This window comes from Triticum urartu, chromosome 4 (assembly GCF_003073215.2).
Source record: "Triticum urartu cultivar G1812 chromosome 4, Tu2.1, whole genome shotgun sequence".
In the NCBI taxonomy this organism is placed as follows: Eukaryota; Viridiplantae; Streptophyta; class Magnoliopsida; order Poales; family Poaceae; genus Triticum; species Triticum urartu.
Genome location: NC_053025.1, coordinates 79,922,267 through 79,947,042, shown reverse-complemented (window position 1 = coordinate 79,947,042; position 24,776 = coordinate 79,922,267). Strand labels below are relative to the sequence as shown.

The 24,776-nt window shown below is 45.8% G+C and overlaps 1 protein-coding gene across 2 annotated transcripts; it reads right to left on the bottom strand.

Annotated features, from left to right (window-relative positions):
* Positions 1-20,797: 20,797 nt before the first annotated feature.
* On the bottom strand, positions 20,798-22,095 carry LOC125550782. 2 transcript variants are annotated; one of them, XR_007301864.1, is made up of 3 exons: positions 21,538-22,095; positions 21,084-21,429; positions 20,798-21,003 (listed from the first exon to the last, which is right to left on the bottom strand). XR_007301864.1 is itself a non-coding variant. In XM_048713871.1 (2 exons), the coding sequence occupies exons 1-2, from the start codon at positions 21,905-21,907 to the stop codon at positions 21,371-21,373; spliced, it is 429 nt and encodes a 142-aa protein (XP_048569828.1). In that variant the 5' UTR covers positions 21,908-22,095; the 3' UTR covers positions 20,798-21,370. The 2 variants fall into 2 exon arrangements, 1 of the variants encoding a protein (XP_048569828.1); XM_048713871.1 differs by having other exon boundaries at positions 20,798-21,429.
* Between the last annotated feature and the right edge of the window lie 2,681 nt (positions 22,096-24,776).

Below are 24,776 nucleotides of genomic sequence, written 5' to 3'. Positions count from 1 at the left end.
ATAACAGCTCCTGTAGTATTCAAAAAGGGTCTTTCAAGAATAATAGACATACTATCGTCCTCGGGAATATCAAGAATAATAAAGTCCGTTAAAATCGTAACATTTGCAACTACAACAGGCACATCCTCACAAATACCAACATGTATAGCAGTTGATTTATCAGCCATTTGCAAAGATATTTCAGTAGGTGTCAACTTATTCAAATCAAGTCTACGATATAAAGAGAGAGGCATAACACTGACACCGGCTTCAAGATCACATAAAGCAGTTTTAACATAGTTTCTTTTAATGGAGTATGGTATAGTGGGTACTCCTGGATCTCCAAGTTTCTTTGGTATTCTACCCTTAAAAGTATAATTAGCAAGCATGGTGGAAATTTCAGCTTCTGGTATCTTTCTTTTATTAGTAACAATATCTTTCATGTACTTAGCATAATGATTCATTTTAAGCATATCAGTTAATCGCATACGCAAAAATATAGGTCTAATCATTTCAGCAAAGCACTCAAAATCCTCACCATCCTTTTTCTTGGATGGTTTGGGAGGAAAAGGCATGGGTTTCTGAACCCATGGTTCTCTTTCTTTTCCGTGTTTCCTAGCAACAAAGTCTTTCTTATCATAACATTGATTCTTTGATTGTGGGTTATCAAGATCAACAGCAGGTTCAATTTCTATATCATTATCATTGCTAGGTTGAGCATCATCATGAACATTATCATTAACATTATCACTAGTTTCAGGTTCATTACCAGATTGTGTTTCAGCATCAGAAATAGAAATATCATTTGGATTCTTAGGTGTTTCAGCAATAGGTTCACTACAAGCATGCAAAGTCCTGTCATTTTTATTTTTCTTCCTTTTAGAAGGATGTAACGCCCCGAGACCGATGTGCCAGGTGTCGTCCAGTTATTCGCTGTTGTTGCATTGTCATTGCTTGCATGTCATGCATTGCATATCATGTCATCATGTGCATTTCATTTGCATACATGTTCGTCTCATGCATTCGAGCATTTTCCCCGCTGTCTGTTTTGCATTCCGGCGCTTTGTTCTCCTCTCGTGGTCATTTCTACCTTTCTTTCGTGTGTGGGGATTAAACATTTCCGGATTGGACCGAGACTTGCCAACCGGCCTTGGTTTACTACCGGTAGACCGCCTGTCAAGTTTCGTACCATTTGGACTTCATTTGATGCTCCAATGGTTAACCGAGGGACCGAAAAGGCCTCGTGTGTGTTGCAGCCCAACACCCCTCCAAGTTGGCCCAAAACCCACCTAAACCTTCTCCATCACCTAGAGCGTTCGATCACGATCGCGTGGCCGAAAACCGCACCTCATTTGGACTCTCCTAGCTCCCTCTATGCCTATTTAGAGACCATCCCCGAAAATCTCCTTCTCCTTCCCCCGGGAAAAACCCTAGATCCAAATCAGCATCGCGCGCCGCCGGACAGAGTCGCCACCGACGGACGTGTCCGCCCCGCTCCCCCCGGCCTGTCTCCGGCTGCCACGTGGCGCTCTGCCACTCGCCCGCCGGTCGCCCCACATTGCCGACCCAGGAGGCCCAGGAGGGGCCCCCTAGGCCCGTTGCCTCCGCCCGCCGCCCGGCTTCCCCGCGGCCGCGCCCGAGCGCCCCATGCTCATCTTCCCCGGCGCCGGTCGCCGGCCGAGCTCAGGCGCCGCTCCGGCCACGCCGCACCTCGCCGCTCCACCGCACGCCCGGCCGCCGCCGACCCCGCCGGACCTCGCCTCCACGCCGCCGACCCCGCCGGCAAGCTCCTCCCCACTCCGGCGAGCCCGGGAGCGCCTCCCCGCTCTGGCCGACTTCAACTCCGGCGGCCCACCTCCGATTCCGGCGAACTTCGGGAGACGTGCCCCGGATCTGGATCTGAGATCCCGTTTGGGTTGACTTTTACCCCGAAACCCTAGTTCATTTGCTCATGTTCATCGCATCGTAATTTTGCATCCGTAGCTCCGTTTTGGGCATATAGCATATCAAAATGTTCGTCTCAGAGAGCATATCATTTCATCTCATTGCATCATTTTCATTTGAGTTCATCTTGATGCCCGAAATGCTGTTGGAAGTAGGCTGCTTGAGATAATTGTCAGATCTGCTGCTCCATTTAGATATTTGTCATTTTTGCCATGATTATTGTGTGCATGATATGCCCATGATCTCTACATGAGTTTTGTTATATGTTTTGCCATCTATCCAGAGGTGCAACCCATGTATTTTTGTGATGTGTGTGGTGACTAGCACAAGCTTGCAAAGTGGTGCACTTGTTAATGCTGATTTCAGGGACTTAGCAATTCCACTAAGTCCTTGGTCTGTTTATCTCATGATGCCATAGGTTCATGTTGTTTCCTAGTTATCTGTGCCTCTTTTGAGGATGATCAGTAAGGATGATTTGTTAATCTTGTAGTGCTCTATCGATCCATGTCTTTGTTTGCAATTATGGAGCACCCTAGCTTGAGTCAATCAAGCTCTACTTTTGCTATTTCGTGAATCTGGGCAGATTGTCTACTTGTTAGCAATTTTGCCGAGAATGTTGTAGTTGATCCGTGCATGCCATGCTATTGTTCTTGCCATGTCTAGCTTGCATTTTGTGTATTCTTGATGGGTGTATGCTTAGATGGTCATGACATGCTCTGTAGTGAGTACATCGAGCTCGTAAATATGCCTACTTGATATCTATTTCAGCATGCTCCAGTTTTCACTAAGTCTGACAACTGATTGTGTTTTTGCCATGTTGACATGCTTGCAAATGTATTTTCTGATCCCTTTTGGCTCAAGGTCATTAAGGGACTTTTGTTAAGATCTTTGAGTAGCTCCATGCCATGCTTTACTTTTCCATGTTCAGGTCCTGTAGCATATAGTTTTGTTGCTCCAAAGAGTGCTATCTGGTCTGAAATTCCAGACAAGTGTTAATTTCACTAAATCTGAAATCTGTTTACCAAATGCATTGTTGCCATGCTTGTTTGAACCTGTTAATGGATGAATTGGCCGTAGCTCAGTGCTAGACTTTTGTTAAGCATCATGAATGGATTCCTGCCATGTATTTGGATGCCATGTTTGGGTGTTGTAGCATGTTCATATTGTTGCATTTAGATGGCTACTTGCTGTAAATCATAGGCCGGTGCCATATTTGAATTGCTTGCCATTTCCAAACCGTGACTCCGATTCCGGCGTTCTTTATATCGTTTTCAAGCGACTTCATCTCACCTTTCCAGTGGCACACTTGGATTTCCAAGTTGAGGCCAGGTTCATTCATATCTTGTCAAATCATGCATATGCATCGCATACCGCATCCCGCATATCATACCATGTTCATGTGTTGGTTGTTTACTATGTTGTGTGCTTCTTTCCGGTGTTTTCTTCCTCGGGTTGGTTCGGTAACGTCGCGTTTGTGAGGAACCGTTCGACTACGTCTGTTTGTTCTTCTTCATGGACTCGTTCTTATTCCTTGCGGGATTTCAGGCAAGATGACCATACCCTCGAAATCACTTCTATCTTTGCTTGCTAGTTGCTCGCTCTTTTGCTATGCCTATGCTGCGATACCTACCACTTGCTTATCATGCCTCCTATATTGTTGAACCAAGCCTCTAACCCACCTTGTCCTAGCAAACTGTTGATTGGCTATGTTACCGCTTTGCGCAGCCCCTCTTATAGCGTTGTTAGTTGCAGGTGAAGATTGAAGTTTGTTCCTTGTTGGAACATGTTTACTTGTTGGGATATCACAATATATCTTATTTAATTAATACATCTATATACTTGGTAAAGGGTGGAAGGCTCGGCCTTATGCCTGGTGTTTTGTTCCACTCTTGCCGCCCTAGTTTCCGTCATATCGGTGTTATGTTCCCAGATTTTGCGTTCCTTACACGGTTGGGTAATAATGGGAACCCCTTGATAGTTCGCCTTGAATAAAACTCCTCCAGCAAGGCCCAACCTTGGTTTTACCATTCGCCACCTAGCCTTTTTCCCTTGGGAGTCGCGCATCCCGAGGGTCATCTTTATTTTAACCCCCCTTCGGGCCAGTGCTTGTCTAAGTGTTGGTCCGAACTAGAGTCCTTTGCAGCGCCACCTCAAGGAAACTTGAGGGCTGGTTTTAGTTTTACGGAGCGCTCGTCCGGTGTTGCCCTGAGAACGAGATATGTGCAGCCCCTATCAGGATGTCGGCGCATCGGGCGGTCTTGCTGGACTTGTTTTACCATTGTTGAAATGTCTTGTAGAACCGGGATACCGAGTCTGATCGGAATGTCTCGGGAGAAGGTCTATTCCTTCATTGACCGTGAGAGCTTGTCATGGGCTAAGTTGGGACCCCTGCGGGGATTTGAAATTTCGAAAGCCGTGCCCGCGGTTATGGGCAGATGGGAATTTGTTAACGTCCGGTTGTAGAAAACCTGAAGTTGACCTTAATTAAAATGCATCAACGGCGTGTGTAACCGTGATGGTCTCTTCTCGGCGGAGTCCGGGAAGTGAACACGGTGTTGGAGTTATGCTTGACGTAGGTTGCTCTAGGATCACTTCTTGATCATAGTTTTTCGACCGTGCTTTGCCTTCTCTTCTCGCTCTCATTTGCATATGTTAGCCACCATATATGTTAGTCGCTTGCTGCAGCTCCACCTCATACCTTTTACCCTTCCTATAAGCTTAAATAGTCTTGATCGCGAGGGTGCGAGATTGCTGAGTCCCCGTGGCTCACAGATACTTGCAAAACCAGCTTGCAGGTGCCGATGATGCCATTCCAGGCGACGCAACCAAGCTCAAGGGGGAGCTCGATAAAGATCTTGCCCTTTTGTGTTGTTTCGTTCTAGTTGGTCAGTAGTGGAGCCCAGTTGGGGTCGATCGGGGACCTTGTCGCATTTGGGGTTCTTCTTTTATTTTGGTTTCGTAGTCGGACCTTGATTGTATCTGGTTGATGTAATGCTTTATTTATGTATTTGTGTGAAGTGGCGATTGTAAGCCAACTATGCATCTTTTCCCCTATTGTACTACATGGGTTGTTTGCAAAGATTACCTCACTTGCGACATTGCTTTCAATGCAGTTATGCCTCTAAGTCGTGCTTCGACACGTGGGAGATATAGCCGCATCGAGGGCGTTACAAGTTGGTAATCAGAGCCATCCCGACCTTAGGAGCCCCATTGCTTGATCGTTTTTAGCAGCCGAATTGTGTCTAGAAAAAAATGTTTTGAGTCTTTTAGGAATTATATATCAGAGAGCTTAGGAATTCTTTTTACTCCCCAGTCTCCTCATCGCTCTGGTAAGGCATCCTGACGTAGAGTTTTGACTCTTCTCTTCTCAAATTTCACTAATTTTTTTTTAGGATCACGCAGGTATCTTGGAATCGTTCCGATGGTTTTATGATGAGAACATTGTCTTGGTGCCTCCTGTCAGGGGTTTTGTGGAAGTGTCCCGGGGAGTTGAGCTCCGAGGTGTTGTCGTCATAATTTTATCGTTGCAGTTCTGGAATACCTGAGTTTAGTACGCCGACCTCGAAAATCTCTTTTATGCAGTTCGTTGGTGAGATAACCTCGACGCCACCCAGTACTGGGACGGGAGTTCGGGAGTATTGCCATAACTTGTATAACGGATGATTTTCGAAGGTTGAGTTAGACGATTTCCGAAGGTTTCTTGGTTATGTGTTGAAGGATGGATACAGCTGGATGTAGGATTTGCTAGTTTTGGGTGAGATATTATGCTTCCCCTGTATCCCCAACACCCGATTGCATAACCGGAAAATTTCGGGAGTTTATAAGTGGGAATTCAAGTAGCTCTTAGGATATCTTTCCGACAGATGTATGATATGAAATTGGGGTTCGACGTCTAGTGGTCCACCTATTCACGGTCGGTTTTACAGTGGTCTCGTTGTGTCTTAAAGAGTCCTTGGCTATGCCGACTCAGGGACGCTTCGTATGTCATGTGCACTGCCTTGTACATGATGGTGCTATACGATCGAGCCCGTGTAGGGCCCACCACGAAAACTTCGGATGAAATCTCTATCATATGTTTGTTCTGGCTTATTCTGCAAGCCAATCCTTTCTTTTGTTTTGAGTTGTGGTGTTCGAGTTGCTTCAATGTCAAGTGTTGATTCCATACCTTCCCCAAATGGTGTTCTCATACTCCGATGTGGATACCAATCCTTCTTGATCATTAAGATTGTCTTGTCAATCCTTTTCACCGGCGTGTTTTCTCCTCAAGTGGATCCAATCTTTGTCATCATTCGCAAGATCAACTCAAGTCCTCTCAACGGTGTTCATTTCATTCGTCCCAAGTTGCCTTTGTTTTTTCCCCCCCCCCCCCCCTTTTTTTTTCAAGGACCAAGATTTCTTTATCAAGTATCCAAGTTATCGATGGAAGTCTCTCCATTCTTTTCTTTCAATGTTCGCATCCGGTGATTCCCATGAAGATTCTAACGGAGCTTCAAGTTCGTCTCTCGTCACTCATTTTCTTCTCCGGTGGAACCAAGTCAAGCTTTGTTGATCATATATTTTCCTCGTTTCAAATGTCGTCTCTTGCCGGTGCACCTCTTAATCTTCCCCACTTGCTATTCATTTATTCCGGAGTGCTCAAGATATCTCGAAGATTCGTGTTTCCTCTATGCATTCGTTAAAGCTCTTCCGAGATTGGTATCTCAGTCAAGCCATTTTAATTCAACCGGTGCATTCTCTCTTTTAAATCATTTCAACGGTGTTTCTCTTGAGTGGGCCCTAACCCACAGGTCTTCTCCCAGGATCTTACCCGACTCTTCTTATTTTCCCGGAGCTATCCAAATTTCTTTTCGAAGTTTGACGTAAGAATGAATTATCATAAGTCTTATGTTTTTCTCCAAGATCGTCCACATTCTTTTCATCGTTGGCTCAACCTCTCCTCTTTTAATCATTCCAGAGTGTCTCAATAATTCTCGGTGGTGTTTCTCGTAGTCTTTCTCATCATTTGAAGACCGAAGAAGAGCTTTTTTTCCTCCATATCTTGCTTCATTCTCTTCAAGATTCGTGGCTCTAGTTTGTTGCCATCCTCTCATAATTATTTTCGATTGTGAGATTTCTTTTCACCCATCCGGAGTAATTCAGGAGTCTTTTCAGTTTGATTATCCGGAGCCCACCATCTAAGATTTATTCATTCCAGCTTTCAGCTCTCATAATCTAAATCTTACCGGTGCATCGTTCAAGTGATCTCTAATCAGTTCGTGATCCCTTCGTTCTCATGTATCTAGATTCACTCTAGCATCTTCGTTCTTTTGCAAATTCTTCCCGGTGATTCGTTATCTTTTATTCGTTCTTTTTCAATTCTTACCGGTGGTTCGTTCAAGATTTTCTTCTTTCTTATCATATCAATGCATTCGTTGTTTCCTAATTCTACCGGTGGTTAGTTGAAGACCTTTCTCAAGTTTGCGCTATATCTATATTAATTCTTTCAACGAGAAGAAGTAATATGCCAAATCTGTTGTTTGTCATCAATTAAATTGGTGAAGGATAAGCATAATGTAGTTCTTATTCTTATTTCATCCATATGTTAATCTTTTCTTCCGGAGTTCGTTCACGATGATTAAATTCTTGATTTCAAGTTCTCGTCTTTTTTTTCCTGGAGTTCCAACCTTTTTCAATTATTTCATCGCGAAGATCCATATAAATCATTGCAAGGCTTCAACCTTATTCTTTTATTCCTCATTTTGGGTTGTTCATTCTTTTTCTTACCGGAGTTCTTCAAGGAGGCTTTACATGATGGTTCATAAAGGATTTAATTCCTTCTCGAAGTATTCATTGAGTTTCTTTTCAGAGGAGCTCAGGTATTCTTCATCTTGCAATCCGGAGTGCAATTTCTTTCTATCGTATCATTGAAGGTGGTATTACGTCATTCTTGATAATTTGAGTTCATGTTCCATGATTCACATGTTATTAAGAATGAGATACTTTAAATCCATCAATCTTGTCATTGGAGTTATCTTGGGTTATATTTCACCTAAAGCCTTCCCTAAGGATTGTTGCTATTATGGTGCTTATAAATGACCCAAGTTCTTCATTATCCTCTCGGTGAAATAAGTTTCTCGTCTCCTTTTTCTTATCAATCCAATTTCTTTTCCCGAGAGTGGCAGGTTGTCACCTCATAATTTGAGATGTATTCCATAAGACCATATCAAGCTTATTCTTTTCGTTGTTGGTTTTCCAACAACTCCGTTCTAGCTTTTGTTGTAAGCGTGCTCTCGTTTTTCCCTTCGTTCATTCCATTCTTACTTTTGTTCCGGAGGCATTGTGTTGTTGCTCTCTTCAAACCTTCTTCTTGTCCTTGTCATGCTTATCCTTCTAACCGGAGTGTTGTGTCCCTTTTGCTCTAGCTCTTTCATTTTATCAAGTCTTCATTTCTTTTCAACCGAAGTGCTACCCGAATCGGTTCTTTCTTATTCCTCTTTCTTAACCGGAGTGGTTTCAATATATATCTTGCCCTTCAACCTCAAGGTTTTCGCAATGTTCTTTGTCCCTCTTTTTCTAACGGAGTGTTTTCGACCTTATTCACCTTCGTTGTATTCTTTTCTCGAATTTGTTCAACCTTTGCAAGGTTCTTTGGTTTCACTCGTTTGTCAAAGGAGCAACTTAGTTTTACCTCTTCTCTTTCTCTTCCGTTTTCCCTCCGGTGCCATTCTAGATCTCGGGACGAGATCCTCTCGTAGTGGTGGAGTGTTGTAACGCCCCGAGACCGATGTGCCAGGTGTCATCCAGTTATTTGCTGTTGTTGCGTTGTCATTGCTTGCGTGTCATGCATTGCATATCATGTCATCATGTGCATTTTATTTGCATACATGTTCGTCTCATGCATTCGAGCATTTTCCCCGCTGTCCGTTTTGCATTCCGGCGCTTCGTTCTCCTCCGGTGGTCATTTCTACCTTTCTTTCGTGTGTGGGGATTAAACATTTCCAGATTGGACCGTGACTTTCCAAGCGGCCTTGGTTACTACCGGTAGACCGCCTGTCAAGTTTCGTACCATTTGGACTTCGTTTGATGCTCCAACGGTTAACCGAGGGACCGAAAAGGCCTCGTGTGTGTTGCAGCCCAACACCCCTCCAAGTTGGCCCAAAACCCACCTAAACCTTCTCCATCACCTAGAGCGTTCGATCACGATCGCGTGGTCGAAAACCGCGCCTCATTTGGACTCTCCTAACTCCCTCTATGCCTATTTAAAGACCACCCCCGAAAATCTCCTCCTTCCCCCGGGAAAAACCCTAGATCCAAATCAGCATCGCGCGCCGCCGGACAGAGTCACCACCGACGGACATGTCCGCCCCGCTCCCCCCAGCCTGTCTCCGGCTGCCATGTGGCGCTCCGCCACTTGCCCGCCGGTCGCCCCCACATCGCCGGCCCGGGAGGCCCAGGAGGGGCCCCCGAGGCCCGTTGCCTTCGCCCGCCGCCCGGCTTCCCCACGGCCGCGCCCGAGCGCCCCACGCTCATATTCCCTGGCGCCGGTCGCCGGCCGAGCTCAGGCGCCGCTCCGGCCGCGCCGCACCTCGCCGCTCCACCGCACGCCCGGGCGCCGCCGACCCCGCCGGACCTCGCCTCCACGCCGCCGACCCCGCCGGCAAGCTCCTCCCCACTCCGGCGAGCCCGGGAGCGCCTCCCCGCTCCGGCCGACTTCAACTCCGGCGGCCCACCTCCGATTCCGGCGAACTTCGGGAGACGTGCCCCGGATCTGGATCTGAGATCCCGTTTGGGTTGACTTTTACCCCGAAACCCTAGTTCATTTGCTCATGTTCATCGCATCGTAACTTTGCATCCGTAGCTCCATTTTGGGCATATATCATATCAAAATGTTCGTCTCAGAGAGCATATCATTTCATCTCATTGCATCATTTTCATTTGAGTTCATGTTGATGCCCGAAATGCTGTTGGAAGTAGGCTGCTTGAGATAATTGTCAGATCTGCTGCTCCATTTAGATATTTGTCATTTTTGCCATGATTATTGTGTGCATGATATGCCCATGATCTCTACATGAGTTTTGTTATATGTTTTGCCATCTATCCAGAGGTGCAACCCATGTATTTTTGTGATGTGTGTGGTGACTAGCACAAGCTTGCAAAGTGGTGCACTTGTTTATGCTGATTTCAGGGACTTAGCAATTCCACTAAGTCCTTGGTCTGTTTATCTCATGATGCCATAGGTTCATGTTGTTTTCTAGTGATCCGTGCCTCTTTTGAGGATGATCAGTAAGGATGATTTGTTAATCTTGTAGTGCTCTATCGATCCATGTCTTTGTTTGCAATTATGGAGCACCCTAGCTTGAGTCAATCGAGCTCTACTTTTGCTATTTCGTGAATCTGGGCAGATTGTCTACTTGTTAGCAATTTTGCCGAGAATGTTGTAGTTGATCCGTGCATGCCATGCTATTGTTCTTGCCATGTCTAGCTTGCATTTTGTGTATTCTTGATGGGTGTATGCTTAGATGGTCATGACATGCTCTGTAGTGAGTACATCGAGCTCGTAAATATGCCTACTTGATATCTATTTCAGCATGCTCCAGTTTTCACTAAGTCTGACAACTGATTGTGTTTTTGCCATGTTGACATGCTTGCAAATGTATTTTCTGATCCCTTTTGGCTCAAGGTCATTAAGGGACTTTTGTTAAGATCTTTGAGTAGCTCCATGCCATGCTTTACTTTTCCATGTTCAGGTCCTGTAGCATATAGTTTTGTTGCTCCAAAGAGTGCTATCTGGTCTGAAATTCCAGACAAGTGTTAATTTCACTAAATCTGAAATCTGTTTACCAAATGCATTGTTGCCATGCTTGTTTGAACCTGTTAATGGATGAATTGGCCGTAGCTCAGTGCTAGACTTTTGTTAAGCATCATGAATGGATTCCTGCCATGTATTTGGATGCCATGTTTGGGTGTTGTAGCATGTTCATATTGTTGCATTTAGATGGCTACTTGCTGTAAATCGTAGACCGGTGCCATATTTGAATTGCTTGCCATTTCCAAACCGTGACTCCGATTCCGGCGTTCTTTATATCGTTTTCAAGCGACTTCGTCTCACCTTTCCAGTGGCACACTTGGATTTCCAAGTTGAGGCCAGGTTCATTCATATCTTGTCAAATCATGCATATGCATCGCATACCGCATCCCGCATATCATACCATGTTCATGTGTTGGTTGTTTACTATGTTGTGTGCTTCTTTCCGGTGTTTTCTTCCTCGGGTTGGTTCGGTAACGTCGCGTTTGTGAGAAACCGTTCGACTACGTCCGTTTGTTCTTCTTCATGGACTCGTTCTTCTTTCTTGCGGGATTTCAGGCAAGATGACCATACCCTCGAAATCACTTCTATCTTTGCTTGCTAGTTGCTCGCTCTTTTGCTATGCCTATGCTGCGATACTTACCACTTGCTTATCATGCCTCCTATATTGTTGAACCAAGTGTCTAACCCACCTTGTCCTAGCAAACTGTTGATTGGCTATGTTACCGCTTTGCTCAGCCCCTCTTATAGCGTTGTTACTTGCAGGTGAAGATTGAAGTTTGTTCCTTGTTGGAACATGGAGTTGCTGTTCCTTGTTGGAACATGTTTACTTGTTGGGATATCACAATATATCTTATTTAATTAATACATCTATATACTTGGTAAAGGGTGGAAGGCTCGGCCTTATGCCTGGTGTTTTGTTCCACTCTTGCCGCCCTAGTTTCCGTCATATCGGTGTTATGTTCCCGGATTTTGCGTTCCTTACGCAGTTGGGTAATAATGGGAACCCCTTGACAGTTCGCCTTGAATAAAACTCCTGCAACAAGGCCCAACCTTGGTTTTACCATTCGCCACCTAGCCTTTTTCCCTTGGGAGTCGCGCATCCCGAGGGTCATCTTTATTTTAACCCCCCTTCGGGCCAGTGCTTGTCTAAGTGTTGGTCCGAACTAGAGTCCTTTGCAGCGCCACCTCGGGGAAACTTGAGGGCTGGTTTTGTACGGAGCGCTCATCCGGTGTTGCCCTGAGAACGAGATATGTGCAGCTCCTATCAGGATGTCGGTGCATCGGGCGGTCTTGCTGGACTTTTTTTACCATTGTCGAAATGTCTTGTAGAACCGGGATACCGAGTCTGATCGGAATGTCTCGGGAGAAGGTCTATTCCTTCATTGACCGTGAGAGCTTGTCATGGGCTAAGTTGGGACCCCTGCGGGGATTTGAACTTTCGAAAGCCGTGCCCGCGGTTATGGGCAGATGGGAATTTGTTAACGTCCGGTTGTAGAAAACCTGAAGTTGACCTTAATTAAAATGCATCAACGGCGTGTGTAACCGTGATGGTCTCTTCTCGGCGGAGTCCGGGAAGTGAACACGGTGTTGGAGTTATGCTTGACGTAGGTTGCTCTAGGATCACTTCTTGATCATAGTTTTTCGACCGTGCTTTGCCTTCTCTTCTCGCTCTCATTTGCGTATGTTAGCCACCATATATGCTAGTCGCTTGCTGCAGCTCCACCTCATACCTTTTACCCTTCCTATAAGTTTAAATAGTCTTGATCGCGAGGGTGCGAGATTGCTGAGTCCCCATGGCTCACAGATACTTGCAAAACCAGCTTGCAGGTGCCGATGATGCCATTCCAGGTGACGCAACCAAACTCAAGGGGGAGCTCGATGAAGATCTTGCCCTTTTGTGTTGTTTCGTTCTAGTTGGTCAGTAGTGGAGCCTAGTTGGGGTCGATCGGGGACCTTGTCGCATTTGGGGTTCTTCTTTTATTTTGGTTCCGTAGTCGGACCTTCATTGTATCTGGTTGATGTAATGCTTTATTTATGTATTTGTGTGAAGTGGCGATTGTAAGCCAACTATGTATCTTTTCCCCTATTGTACTACATGGGTTGTTTGCAAAGATTACCTCACTTGCGACATTGCTTTCAATGCGGTTATGCCTCTATGTCGTGCTTCGACACATGGGAGATATAGCCGCATCGAGGGCGTTACAAAGGACTAGGTGCATCTATATTATTTCTCTGAGAATCTTGCTCAAATCTCTTAGGGTGGCCTTCAGGATACAGAGGTTCCTGAGTCATTCTACCAGTTCTAGTAGTCACTCTAACAACATAATCATTATTCTTACTATTCAATTCATTGAGCAAATCATTTTGAGATTTAAGTACTTGTTCTACTTGAGTGGTAACCATAGAAGCATGTTTACTAATATGTTTAAGTTCACTTTTGACATTAGCCATATAATCACCCAAGTGTTCAAGCATATTTGAATTATATTTCAATTGTCTACCAAAATAAGCATTAAAATCTTCTTGCTTAACCATAAATTTATCAAACTCATATAAGCATGGGATAGCAAACTTAGTAAGAGGGATTTCAGCTTTATCATATCTATAGAGAGAATTTACCTTTACTACCTGTGTCGGGTTATCAAGACCATGTGTTTCTTCAATAGGTAAAGGATTAAGATCATATGTTTCTTCAACGGGCGGTAAATTAAGACCATGTATTTCTTCAATAGGAGGTAAATTCTTAACATCTTCAGCTTTAATACCTTTTTCTTTCATAGATTTTTTGCCTCTTGCATATCTTCAGGACTGGGAAATAGAACACCTCTTTTCTTCGGAGTTGGTTTAGGAATAGGCTCAGGAAGTGTCCAATTATTTTCATTTGTCAACATATATATTATTTAATAGAATTTCAGCTTCATGCAGTGTTCTTTCCCTGAAAACAGAAACAACACAACTATCTAGATAATCTCTGGAAGCATCGGTTAGTCCATTATAAAAGATATCAAGTATTTCATTTTAAGAGGATGATCAGGCAAAGCATTAAGTAACTTGAGAAGCCTCCCCCAAGCTTGTGGGAGACTCTCTTCTTCAATTTGCACAAAATTATATATATCCCTTAAGGCAGCTTGTTTCTTATGAGCAGGGAAATATTTAGCAGAGAAGTAATAAATCATATTCTGGGGACTACACACACAACCAGGATCAAGAGAATTAAACCATATCTTAGCATCACCCTTTAATGAGAACGGAAATATTTTAAGGATATAAAAGTAACGAGTTCTCTAATCCTTAGTGAACAAGGTGGCTATATCATTTAATTTAGTAAGATGTGCCACAACAGTTTCAGATTCATAGCCATGAAAAGGATCAGATTCAACCAAAGTAATTATATCAGGATCAACAGAGAATTAACAATCCTTATCAGTAACACAAATAGGTGAAGTAGCAAAAGCAGGGTCAGGTTTCATTCTAGCATTAAGAGATTGCTGCTTCCATTTAGCTAATAACCTCTTGAGCTCGTATCTATCTTTGCAAGCTAAAATAGCTAGAGCAGCTTCTTTTTCAAAAACATAACTCTCAGGAATAACAGGCGATTTATATTTATTAGGGGGAGAGTCTTCATCATCACTTTCATCAATATTATCAGTTTCAATATTTTCATTCTCTCTAACCCTAGCAAGTTGTTCATCAAGAAATTCACCAAGTGGCACAGTAATATCAAGCATAGAAGTAGTTTCATCATAAGTATCATGCATAGCAGAAGTGGCATCATCAATAACATGCGACATATCAGAACGAATAGCAGAAGCAGGTTTAGGTGTCGCAAGCTTACTCAAAATAGAAAGTGAATCAAGTGCAGAGCTAGATGGCAGTTCCTTACCTCTCCTCGTAGTTGAGGATAAATCTTGGTTTTTGGATCTCTCAAGTTCTTCATAATGATAAGCAGATATAAATCCCAAGTGACTCAAAGAATAGAGCTATGCTCCCCGGCAACGGTGCCAGAAAATAGTCTTGATAACCCACAAGTATAGGGGATCGCAACAATTTTCGAGGGTAGAGTATTCAACCCAAATTTATTGATTCGACACAAGGGGAGCCAAAGAATATTCTTAAGTATTAGCAGCTGAGTTGTCAATTCAACCACACTTGGAAACTTAATATCTGCAGTAAAGTGTTTAGTAGCAAAGTAATATGATAGTAGTGGTAACGGTAGCAAAAGGTAATGATAGCAAAATTAATGTTTTTGGTATTTTGTAGTGATGATAGCAATAGCAGCGGAAAAGTAAATAAGCGAAGAACAATATATGGAAAGCTCGTAGGCAATGGATCGGTGATAGAGAATTATGCCGGATGCGGTTCATCATGTAACAATCATAATCTAGGGTGACATAGAACTAGCTCCAATTCATCAATGTAATGTAGGCATGTATTCCAAATATAGTCATACGTGCTTATGGAAAAGAACTTCTATGACATCTTTTGTACTACCCTCCCGTGGCAGCGGGGTCCTAACGGAAACTAAGGGATATTAAGGCCTCCTTTTAATAGAGTACCGGACCAAAGCATTAACACATAGTGAATACATGAACTCCTCAAACTACGGTCATCACCGGTAAGTATCCAGATTATTGTCACTTCGGAGTTAACGGATCATAACACATAATAAGTGACTATAGACTTGCAAGATAGGATCAAAAACTCTCATATATTGAAGAAAACATAATAGGTTCAGATCTGAAATCATGGCACTCGGGCCTTAGTGACAAGCATTAAGCATAGCAAAGTCATAGCAACATGAATCTCATAACATATTGGATACTAGGGATCAAACCCTAACAAAACTAACTCGATTACATGATAAATCTCATCCAATCCATCACCGTCCAGCAAGCCTACGATGGAATTACTCATGCACGGCGGTGAGCATCATGAAATTGGTGATGAAGGATGGTTGATGATGACGATGGCGACGGATTCCCCTCTCCGGAGCCTCGAATGGACTCCAGATCAGCCCTCCCAAGAGGTTTTAGGGCTTGGTGGTGGCTCCGTATCGTAAAACGCGATGAATCCTTCTCTCTGATTTTTTTCTCTCCGAAAGCAAATACATAGAGTTGGAGTTGAGGTCGGAGGAGCTCCAGGGGGCCACGAGGTAGGGGGCGCCCTGGTCTTCATCTTTTGCAAGGATTTTTTATTATTTCTGAAAAGATGTTCCGTGAAGTTTCAGGTCATTCCGAGAACTTTTGTTTCTGCACATAAATAACACCATGGTAATTCTGCTGAAAACAGCGTCAGTCTGGGTTAGTTCCATTCAAATTATGCAAGTTAGAGTCCAAAACAAGGGCAAAAGTGTTTGGAAAAGTAGATACGACGGAGACGTATCAGTGGCCCATATCTTTCCCCCGGGGGTTCCGGTAACCCCTCCCCCGATACTCCGATAAATACCTGATACTATCCGGAACACTTCCAGTGTCCGAATACTATCATCCTATATATCAATCTTTACTTCTCGACAATTTCGAGACTCCTCGTCATGTCCGTGATCTCATCCGGGACTCCGAACAACATTCGGTGACCAAATCACATAACTCATATAATACTAAATCGTTATCGAACGTTAAGCGTGCAGACCCTACATGTTCGAGAACTATGTAGACATGACCGAGACACCTCTCCGGCCAATAACCAATAGCGGAACCTGAATGCTCATATTGGCTCCTACATATTCTACGAAGATGTTGAACCGTAATGACAACATACATTATTCCCTATGTCATCGGTATGTTACTTGCCCGAAATTCGATCGTCGGTATCCACATACCTAGTTCAATCTTGTTACCGGCAAGTCTCTTTACTTGTTCCGTAATACATCATCCCACAAATAACTCATTAGCACTTTGCTTGCAAGGCTTCTTATGATGTGTATTACCGAGAGTGCCCAGAGATACCTCTCCCATACTCGGAGTGACAAATCCTAATCTCGATTTATGCCAACCCAACAAACACCTTCGGAGATACCTGTAGAGCATCTTTATAATCATCCGGTTACGTTGTGACGTTTGATAGCACATAGGGTATTCCTCCGGTATCCGAGAGTTGCATAATCTCATAGTTGAAGGAATATGTATTTGACATGAAGAAAGCAATAGCAATAAAACTGAACGATCAATATGCTAAGCTAACGGATGGGTCATGTCCATCACATCATTCTAGTGCTCCTAATAATGTGATCCCGTTACCAAATGACAACTTATGTCCATGGTTAGGAAACCTTAACCATCTTTGATCAACGAGCTAGTCAAGTAGAGGCTCACTAGGGACACAGTGTTTGTCTATGTATTCACACATGTATTAAGGTTTCTGGTCAATATAATTCTAGCATGAATAATAAACATTTTTCATGAATAAGGAAATATAAAATAACAACTTTATTATTGCCTCTAGGGCATATTTACTTCACGGACCCTGTCGAGCCGCCTATAAATAGAGCTCTCGAGCCCCTCTCTGCTCTCACATCACCACCTCACGCTCCCAATTGACACCTAGTAGCAACAGAGGGCCTCAGGGAGGTCTTCTTCTCCGGCTCTGGCCGCCCGATCTGCCTCGGGTATCGAGAAGAGTCCAACGTGGGTATCCTCCCTCTACATTCCAAATGTTGTCAATAGCCTCCTAGAGCTCCCACTCACCCGACCCGCACGTCAATTTGACGATTGCAGGTCCCTCCGGTGAGATCCATCGCCAACCGAAGTTGTCGTCTTCTGGAGGTGACGCTGTCGTCGCCGTAGTGCACGTCGGCGGCCAACTCCACCACCCACAGACGCGGAAAGGTTCCACGAGCACGCCTGCACCATCCCCGTAGCCCAGATCGTCGTCGATCACTGCCGGTGGCCATCCTCTTCCCTCTGTTCTCGCCCACGGAATTCAAACTCCACTACCCACCCATCAGTGTTTTATTCTTTTCGAGTGAATTCGCTAACGTCTTCTGCTAGAGTGTGTTTCCCTTGCTGGAAAACGTATTTCCTCAAAGGTGCTTTCTGTTGATAACAGTAAAGGCCCGATAGCGGTTATTTTAATTATAAAAAGGTCCTTGGTTTTAAAAACCTCATCACTTTTTAACCTCAAATCATTTTCAGTTGATTCCTTTTCTGAAAATTTTCTTTTCCAGTCTAGTTTTTTATCGCATTTATTTGAAAATATTTTTGGACAACTTTTTGCACGGCCATAAAATTTATGTAGGAATTTCACCTTTTGTTTTATAGAAAACAAAGGAGGTAACGTTGCTGGAGATCTTGCGGGATCGTCCTCTGCCTACGTTGATCCAGGCAAGCATGTTTGAACCTTTGATATGGTGTTTGCATACACGTTTGCTCAAGTATAAATTTGTGGCATGTAGCTCATAGTAGTAATGATATGTGTAGGATCGAAAGTAGGTCTAGAGGGGAGGTAATTAGACTAGCTGACCAAATAAAAATCTAACCTTTTCCCAATTTTAGTTGCGGGCTGATTTTAGCAATTAGCACAAGTCAAGCAATCGACCTACACATGCAATTCTAAAAGTGTAGCAGCGGAAAGTAAAACATTGCATATGAAGGTAAAGGGAAGGGTTTGGAGAGTGCAAACGCAATGATGATACGAAGATTTTTTACGTGGTTCCGATAGGTGGTGCTATTGTACGTCCACGTTGATGGAGACTTCAACCCACGAAGGGTAACGGTTGCACGAGTCCATGAAGGGCTCCACCCATGAAGGATCCATGAAGAAGCAACCTTGTCTATCCCACCATGGCCATCGCCCACAAAGGACTTGGCTCACTCGGTTAGATCTTCACGAAGTAGGCGATCTCCTAGCCCTTACAAACTTCTTGGTTCAACTCCACAATCTTCTCAGAGGCTCCCAAGCGACACCTAACCAGTCTAGGAGCCACCACTCTGCAAAAGGCAATGGATGTTGTGTTGATGATGAACTCCTTACTCTTGTGCTTCAAATGATAGTCTCCCCAACACTCAACTCTCTCTCTCACAGATTTGGATATGGTGGAAAGATGATTTGAGTGAAAAGCAACTTGGGGAAGGCTAGAAATCAAGGATCTTGTTGTAGGATTGGAATATCTTGATCTCAACACATGAGTAGGTGATTCTCTCTCAGAAAATCTAAGCTGGAAGTGTAGGCATGTTCTGATGGCTCTCTCTCTAATGGAGAAGGGGGTGGAGGGGTATGTACAGTCTCCACACAAAATCCAACAATTACACACATTATCAACCTCGAGCTCGAAAGAGCCGAAGCTAGAAGTCTGGTCCGGCGTGAAGTTTCCTGTCATGCACAACAATTTGATCTGGGTTTGTTCTCTGACCAGCGTAGCCCATGCGTGCCACGCCAACTGATGGTTCGTAAAATTGTCAATGCCCTCGGTAGGGTGGCGAACATGGCCGGAAGTACCAGATCAGAGATCACACGAGGAAGTTACCCAATTTCGGGCCTTCGGGAAGGAGTAACACCCTATGTCCTGCTTTGTGTTTGCATTCATGGTGGAGTACCTTGTGCGAGGGTTATAATGGGGATGGAGCATGAGACTACCGAGAGTATGGTTTTATGGATGTAGATAGGAATTGCTACCACTAGGCCCTAGCCCCCACCTTATATAGATGCCCGGGGCTAGGGTTTTACAGGAGATCTATCTGATGTAAGATGCTGCCACCTTGACTTGCTCGTCAAGATGGTCCTTTGTCATCTCTCTGGGCTCTAAGGATCCCCTCCACGGCTAGGTCTTCACCTATGTTCATGGGCCCCAAAACTGGTCTATTGTCGGGCTCCCCACCAAGCAGCCACCCCCCGATTTATTAAACCGTCACCGGCCTCTACTAGTTTTGGATCTGGTGAGATGCCAAACCGGAGATGATCAGCTTTCCGCGGTGGTCGACCGTATACTCCATGTTGCCAAATCTTATGATCCGATGTAGAGCAAAGGTCTCGACCCGACCGAGGTCCAACCGAGTAGGCGGCGAAGGTGGCGACGCCGAAGACGAACATCTACCCTGCCATGAAGATCATGCTGGAACCGATTTGAGCGTTGATCTGAACTCCCCTCACGTCGCGATGTTTACTTAGCAGGACCTATATGGGCCACCACTGTCGAAATTAGATCAGGCATATCCCTCGATAGGGTATCCTAGCTAAGTAGCCTACCGAGGGGTATGCCCTACCGAAAAATCATTATGCCGATTACAACAACAAAGAGTAGTGTTTTTAATCAAATAAAGAATCACTTGTATACTAATACCTATGACATCGATATGAACAATTTTAGAATTGAGTGAGTGCACCAACCCCCTAGTTATTAATGTATAGAAAGCTTATATGTGTTTTCGGTCAATTTATAGCTGTCTGGCTAAATTAGTCCTGTACAGAACCTTCTATCGTCCAAGCAAGACAAAGCATCAACAAGAAGAGAGGGAATTACCTACTGGGTTATCCATAGCAATCAAGGTGCATATTTGTATGCAACTAAGAAATAGGCAATCCGAATAGATCCAGGGGATTAGAAACCAAACTCGGGTCATTCTTGCAAGGAAGTAATTTACAATTTTGTGTCCAAGCTAAGGTCATGAGAAAAGAACAAAAAAGGATCTGTCATGGGTGTTTGCATAGAGGCGGCTCTTCACAGGAAAACAGACAACTCTATGGGCTTGTACTAAGCCCCTGACATATTATTCACTGTATGGTTCCTTCCTCTCACTCTCTCTCTCTCTCTCTCTCTCTCTCTCTCTCTCTCACACACACACACGCGCGCGCGCGCGCTGAAACAGAGCACCATGATAACGATGGTGGCAACCCTCGCCTCCCAACGGAATGCAACCATCCAGTTTACAGAAGCATGCGGGGATGGTTCCTTAATTGGAGAACAACAAAACCAAGCTATCATCAACCACTATTTGAGGGCCTCCAAATCTTCTAAAGAGAAGAAAAACACTGATAGGGAAGTATTTAGTATCTTGCATCTGTAAAAACACTTAAGCAGACCACCTCCCTCACAGGTATGCTTGTGCAACCTGAACATATTTACCTCCACTAAACAGATAGGGCAGCACCTTTAGGACAGATAGCACATTTCATTTATCAGGAGGTTTGCAGGGAGAGGAGCAGGGTAGCAGCTTCGCCGTCTAGAAGTTCTTTGTTTGTAATTACAATAAAATGGAGTTTCCTCTGTTTTTGTTGTTACACGAAAATGGAGTTTGCTAATGCAATCACATTTACCTTATCTCGTCTACCTGGACCGGTTGATTATAGGCGTGTGACTGTAGAGAGAAAGTTCACAGTAAACAAATCAAGAGCAATGATACAAAAGGAAAACAAAGACTAAGGAAGTACATCACACCTCTGAACCATCTCTCTTGTTTCATTTTGTTTCATTGCTTTTGGTTAGTTGGCCGTCAACTCCCCACACCAGTTGGATCAGTATTGCTTTGCTCCATTGCTTTCATTACTGATCAGTACCAAACTAAAAGCAATGGATCCTAAAACATATTAAGCAGTTTATTGATCAGTACCAAACCAAAAGCAAATGAAAACAAAATGACCAGTCTGTTTTTAGATGGCTTATATCTGTACTGTTTTGCGATGGATCCTAAACACATTGAGCATTTGGAACACTTGATTCTTTCTCTATTTTTTGGGATAAACATCCATGTACAGGTAGCCGAACAATAAGAACTTACAGGAATCTGCACAAACGAAGAAGACAAATTATAGGGATTAATCAAAGACAGGACATCATGAGGGATGAGAGCAATCTAATTCATGAGAAAGAGTGAGCGTGTGGAGGTAGGTACCTGTAAGAAAGGGATGGAGAATTTGGCAGGGGGTGGAGGTAGAATGGTTGCAGGTGAGAGCCAAGCGCACAACGCAGTGGAGGGGATGGAGCTGGCACGTCTTTTCCTCTTCCTCCCGCCTCTTTTCCGCATCTCTCTCGATCTGCCGGGGCGAGGACGTCGGCAATGGCGAAGTGGATGGCTGTCTCGGCGGCTGGCGCTCCTCCCAGTGATGGAGATGAGCGGCCTTCGCCTTTGAGCAGGCTTCAGTGGTAACAATGAGGGCACACAAGTTGTCCCACGCGCAGAGGCGGCCGCTGGTCGAGAAGCCGAGCCAGAGGCTGTGGAGCTCTGGGGCGTGCTCTGTGTGCCCGCAGCGCCCAGTCGCCATCCTTGTTCCTCGTGTTCGCCGCGTCCAGGGGAGAATGCGCGGATGGCGGCGCGCGAGGGGCGGCGGGTCAAGCGGGGAGAGAGGGAAGGCAGAGGAGCGACGGCTGCGCGAGAGATTCGAGGGAGGGGGAGAGGGAGAGGAAGAAGATGGAACCCTACTTTGTCACTCGATTTGGGGTGAGGCCTCGAACGGTCGAACCAAGGGAAGCCATGTGGCGTCCAGTATTGGAAATCCCAAAAATACCCTCGGCGGGGCAACGAAATCACAGGTGGTGGCATGTGGTTTCTACCGCAGAAGGACCGCACTGGGCACTCTTCTATCCACAGCAACTGACAGGCACGGCCCACGGACGAAAGACCCAACAGCTCAGCCACATCTGCCCAATATACCGAGGTGAGAAAACAAAACTACTGTCCAGTGCTCCAACTCCGAATTTTATCCAACGGCCCAGCTCATCTCAGGGGCAGATCCGACGGCCCAAATTGCATAAAGGGGGAGATCCGACGGCCAGAATTCCCAAATCGCTGAGAGAAGCCAGGTTCAGATAGGAATCTAACTATGGGAATCCAAAATTCTCACCTCACCTCTGGGAGTCGGAACACCCACCCCCCCCTTGCGCTGCCGTCGGACGAGGCGGGGAACAGTGTTAACATGTAAATATTTTTCTGTTGTAATAGTCTGGCACATCCAGCCCTAGAATTTAGAATCTCAACCAATGCCCTGGCCTGCGTGCCTACTTCCTTGGGCTTTCTATATGTAATGACTGTTGTTGTACTGTAATCAGAGATCAAGGGCAATCATTTTATTGTCTAACTTGGTATCAGTGTCTCCAGGTCTCTCCATGGCCAAACACTCCTCTTCCTCCTCCGCGGCCACCATGCCCGCCTCCTCGCCGGCCTCCCTCTCCTCGACGGCCTCCTCCGGCTCATCCTCGGCCACCGCCGTCGGCACATCCACGCCGCCGTTCGTCTTCGGCACTGCCTCTGCCCACCTCACCGGCACCTCTCCCAACCCTACTTCCCAGTTTGCTCCTCTCTTTTCCTCCACCAACCCACAGTCGCTGCCGCCGGCACCACCCGCTCGCCACCCCATCCTCAACGTGGATCTCACTAGCCACATCAAGTTCCTCCTGAACCCTGCTGAAAACAATTACTACAAGTGGAAATCTTTCTTCCTGATGGTCCTTTACGACGTCACCTACCTCATCCATCATCCACCACCTCCCAACGCCGACAGCCACTACCTCGAGCTTGACACCCATGTCGTCCCCGCCATGTACGCCACCCTTACAGATCAGATCATCGATCATGTGATCGGCGCCACCACCACATATGCTCTCTGGACTCGGATCCAAGACTACTTCCTTGCCAATCGTGCGGCCCACTACATGATTCTAAACCGGCAGTACCGCAACCTCAAGCAGGGTGACCTTTTCGTCGACGAGTATGCGCGCCGCATGAAGCTCCTCACCACCGGTCTCGCGGACATTGATCATGCCGTCACCGAGGTCGACCTCACCACGCAGTTTCTACACGGCCTCGACGGGCGCTTCGACACCATCCGTGTGGTTCTGGGGGACACCGTTCCCTTGCCACCCTTCGAGACCGTCTTCTTGCGCGTCAAACTCGCCGAGGAGAACCAGGCTCAGCGCACCTCCGACGCCAGCGCCACTGTGCTCGCTGTCCACGGGAGCGGCGGCACCCCCGACACCGGCGGCTCCTCCGGGCCTTCCTGCTTCCCCAACAACGACGGATCCGGCCCCTGCTCCGGTGAGCGCGCGGATCGGTCTTCGGATCGGGGCTCCAACCAGCAGCACGGTCGTGGCAACGGCTCTTCTCGTCAAGGCGATGGTGGTGAGCGCGGCCGCGGGCGCGGCTACTCGGGCGGTCGTGGCCACGCCCTGCCGGCCTACAACCCCTACATGGGCTTCTTCGCCCCCTATGGGATGGCGATCCCTCCTCCACGCCCCGGCTGGGTTCCTCCCAATTCTGCTGGCGTGCTTGGGCCACGTCCGGGATCCCACGCCCACGCCTATCCGGTGCAATACTCGTCGTACCACGCGCCCTCGCCACACCAGCCGCCGTCTTGGGATCACCTCGCCATGCTTCACGCCGCCTACAGCTCCCACGGCTTCCCCAACCCCGGACCCTCCTCCAACGAATGGTACCTCGACAGCGGCGCCTCCAACCACGTGACCGACAACTCTGGTAACCTCACCTTCTCAAATTCTCCTTCTAAGCATAATTTATCAAGATGGATCTCATCTCCCCATACATGCCACTGGCTCCACACTCCTTTCCCCACATAACTTTCATTTACATGATGTTCTTTTCTCACCTCACATCACTACCAGCCTTATTTTCGTTCGTCAATTTACCAAGGATAATTCTTGCTCTATAGAGTTTTACCCGTTTGGTTTTCTTGTGAAGGACCTCCGCACACGGAAAGTCATCCTGATCTACGCTAGCTCCGGCGACCTCTACCCCTTTCACGACAGCAACAAGGCTTGGCGCACTGCCTTTTCCACTACTGTCTCCGATGGTGATGTGTGGCATCGTCGGCTCGGCCATCCTAGTCCTCATACCCTTCGCTCTTTAGACAATGCTTTTCTTACCTCATGTAATAAATCTCCTCATGTTCCTTGTAGTGCATGCCAACTTGGGCGCCAACCACGTTTACCTTTTCCCTCTTCCACTAGTCGCACGTTTGCTCCTTTTGATTTAATCCATTGTGATTTATGGACCTCTCCGGTTGTGAGTTTTTCTGGTTACCAATATTATCTCGTTGTGCTTGATGATTACTCTCATTTTTCATGGACGTTTCCTCTACGCCACAAATCCGACACATCCGCTACCCTACAACGTTTCTT

Coding starts and splice junctions, on each gene's coding strand:
- LOC125550782 (XM_048713871.1), bottom strand. CDS start 21,907: ATGGCGACTGGGCGCTGCGGGCACACAGAGCACGCCCCAGAGCTCCAC. Junction 21,430..21,537: donor TCTCCATCCCTTTCTTACAG/GTACCTACCTCC, acceptor TCGTTTGTGCAG/ATTCCTGTAAGTTCTTATTG.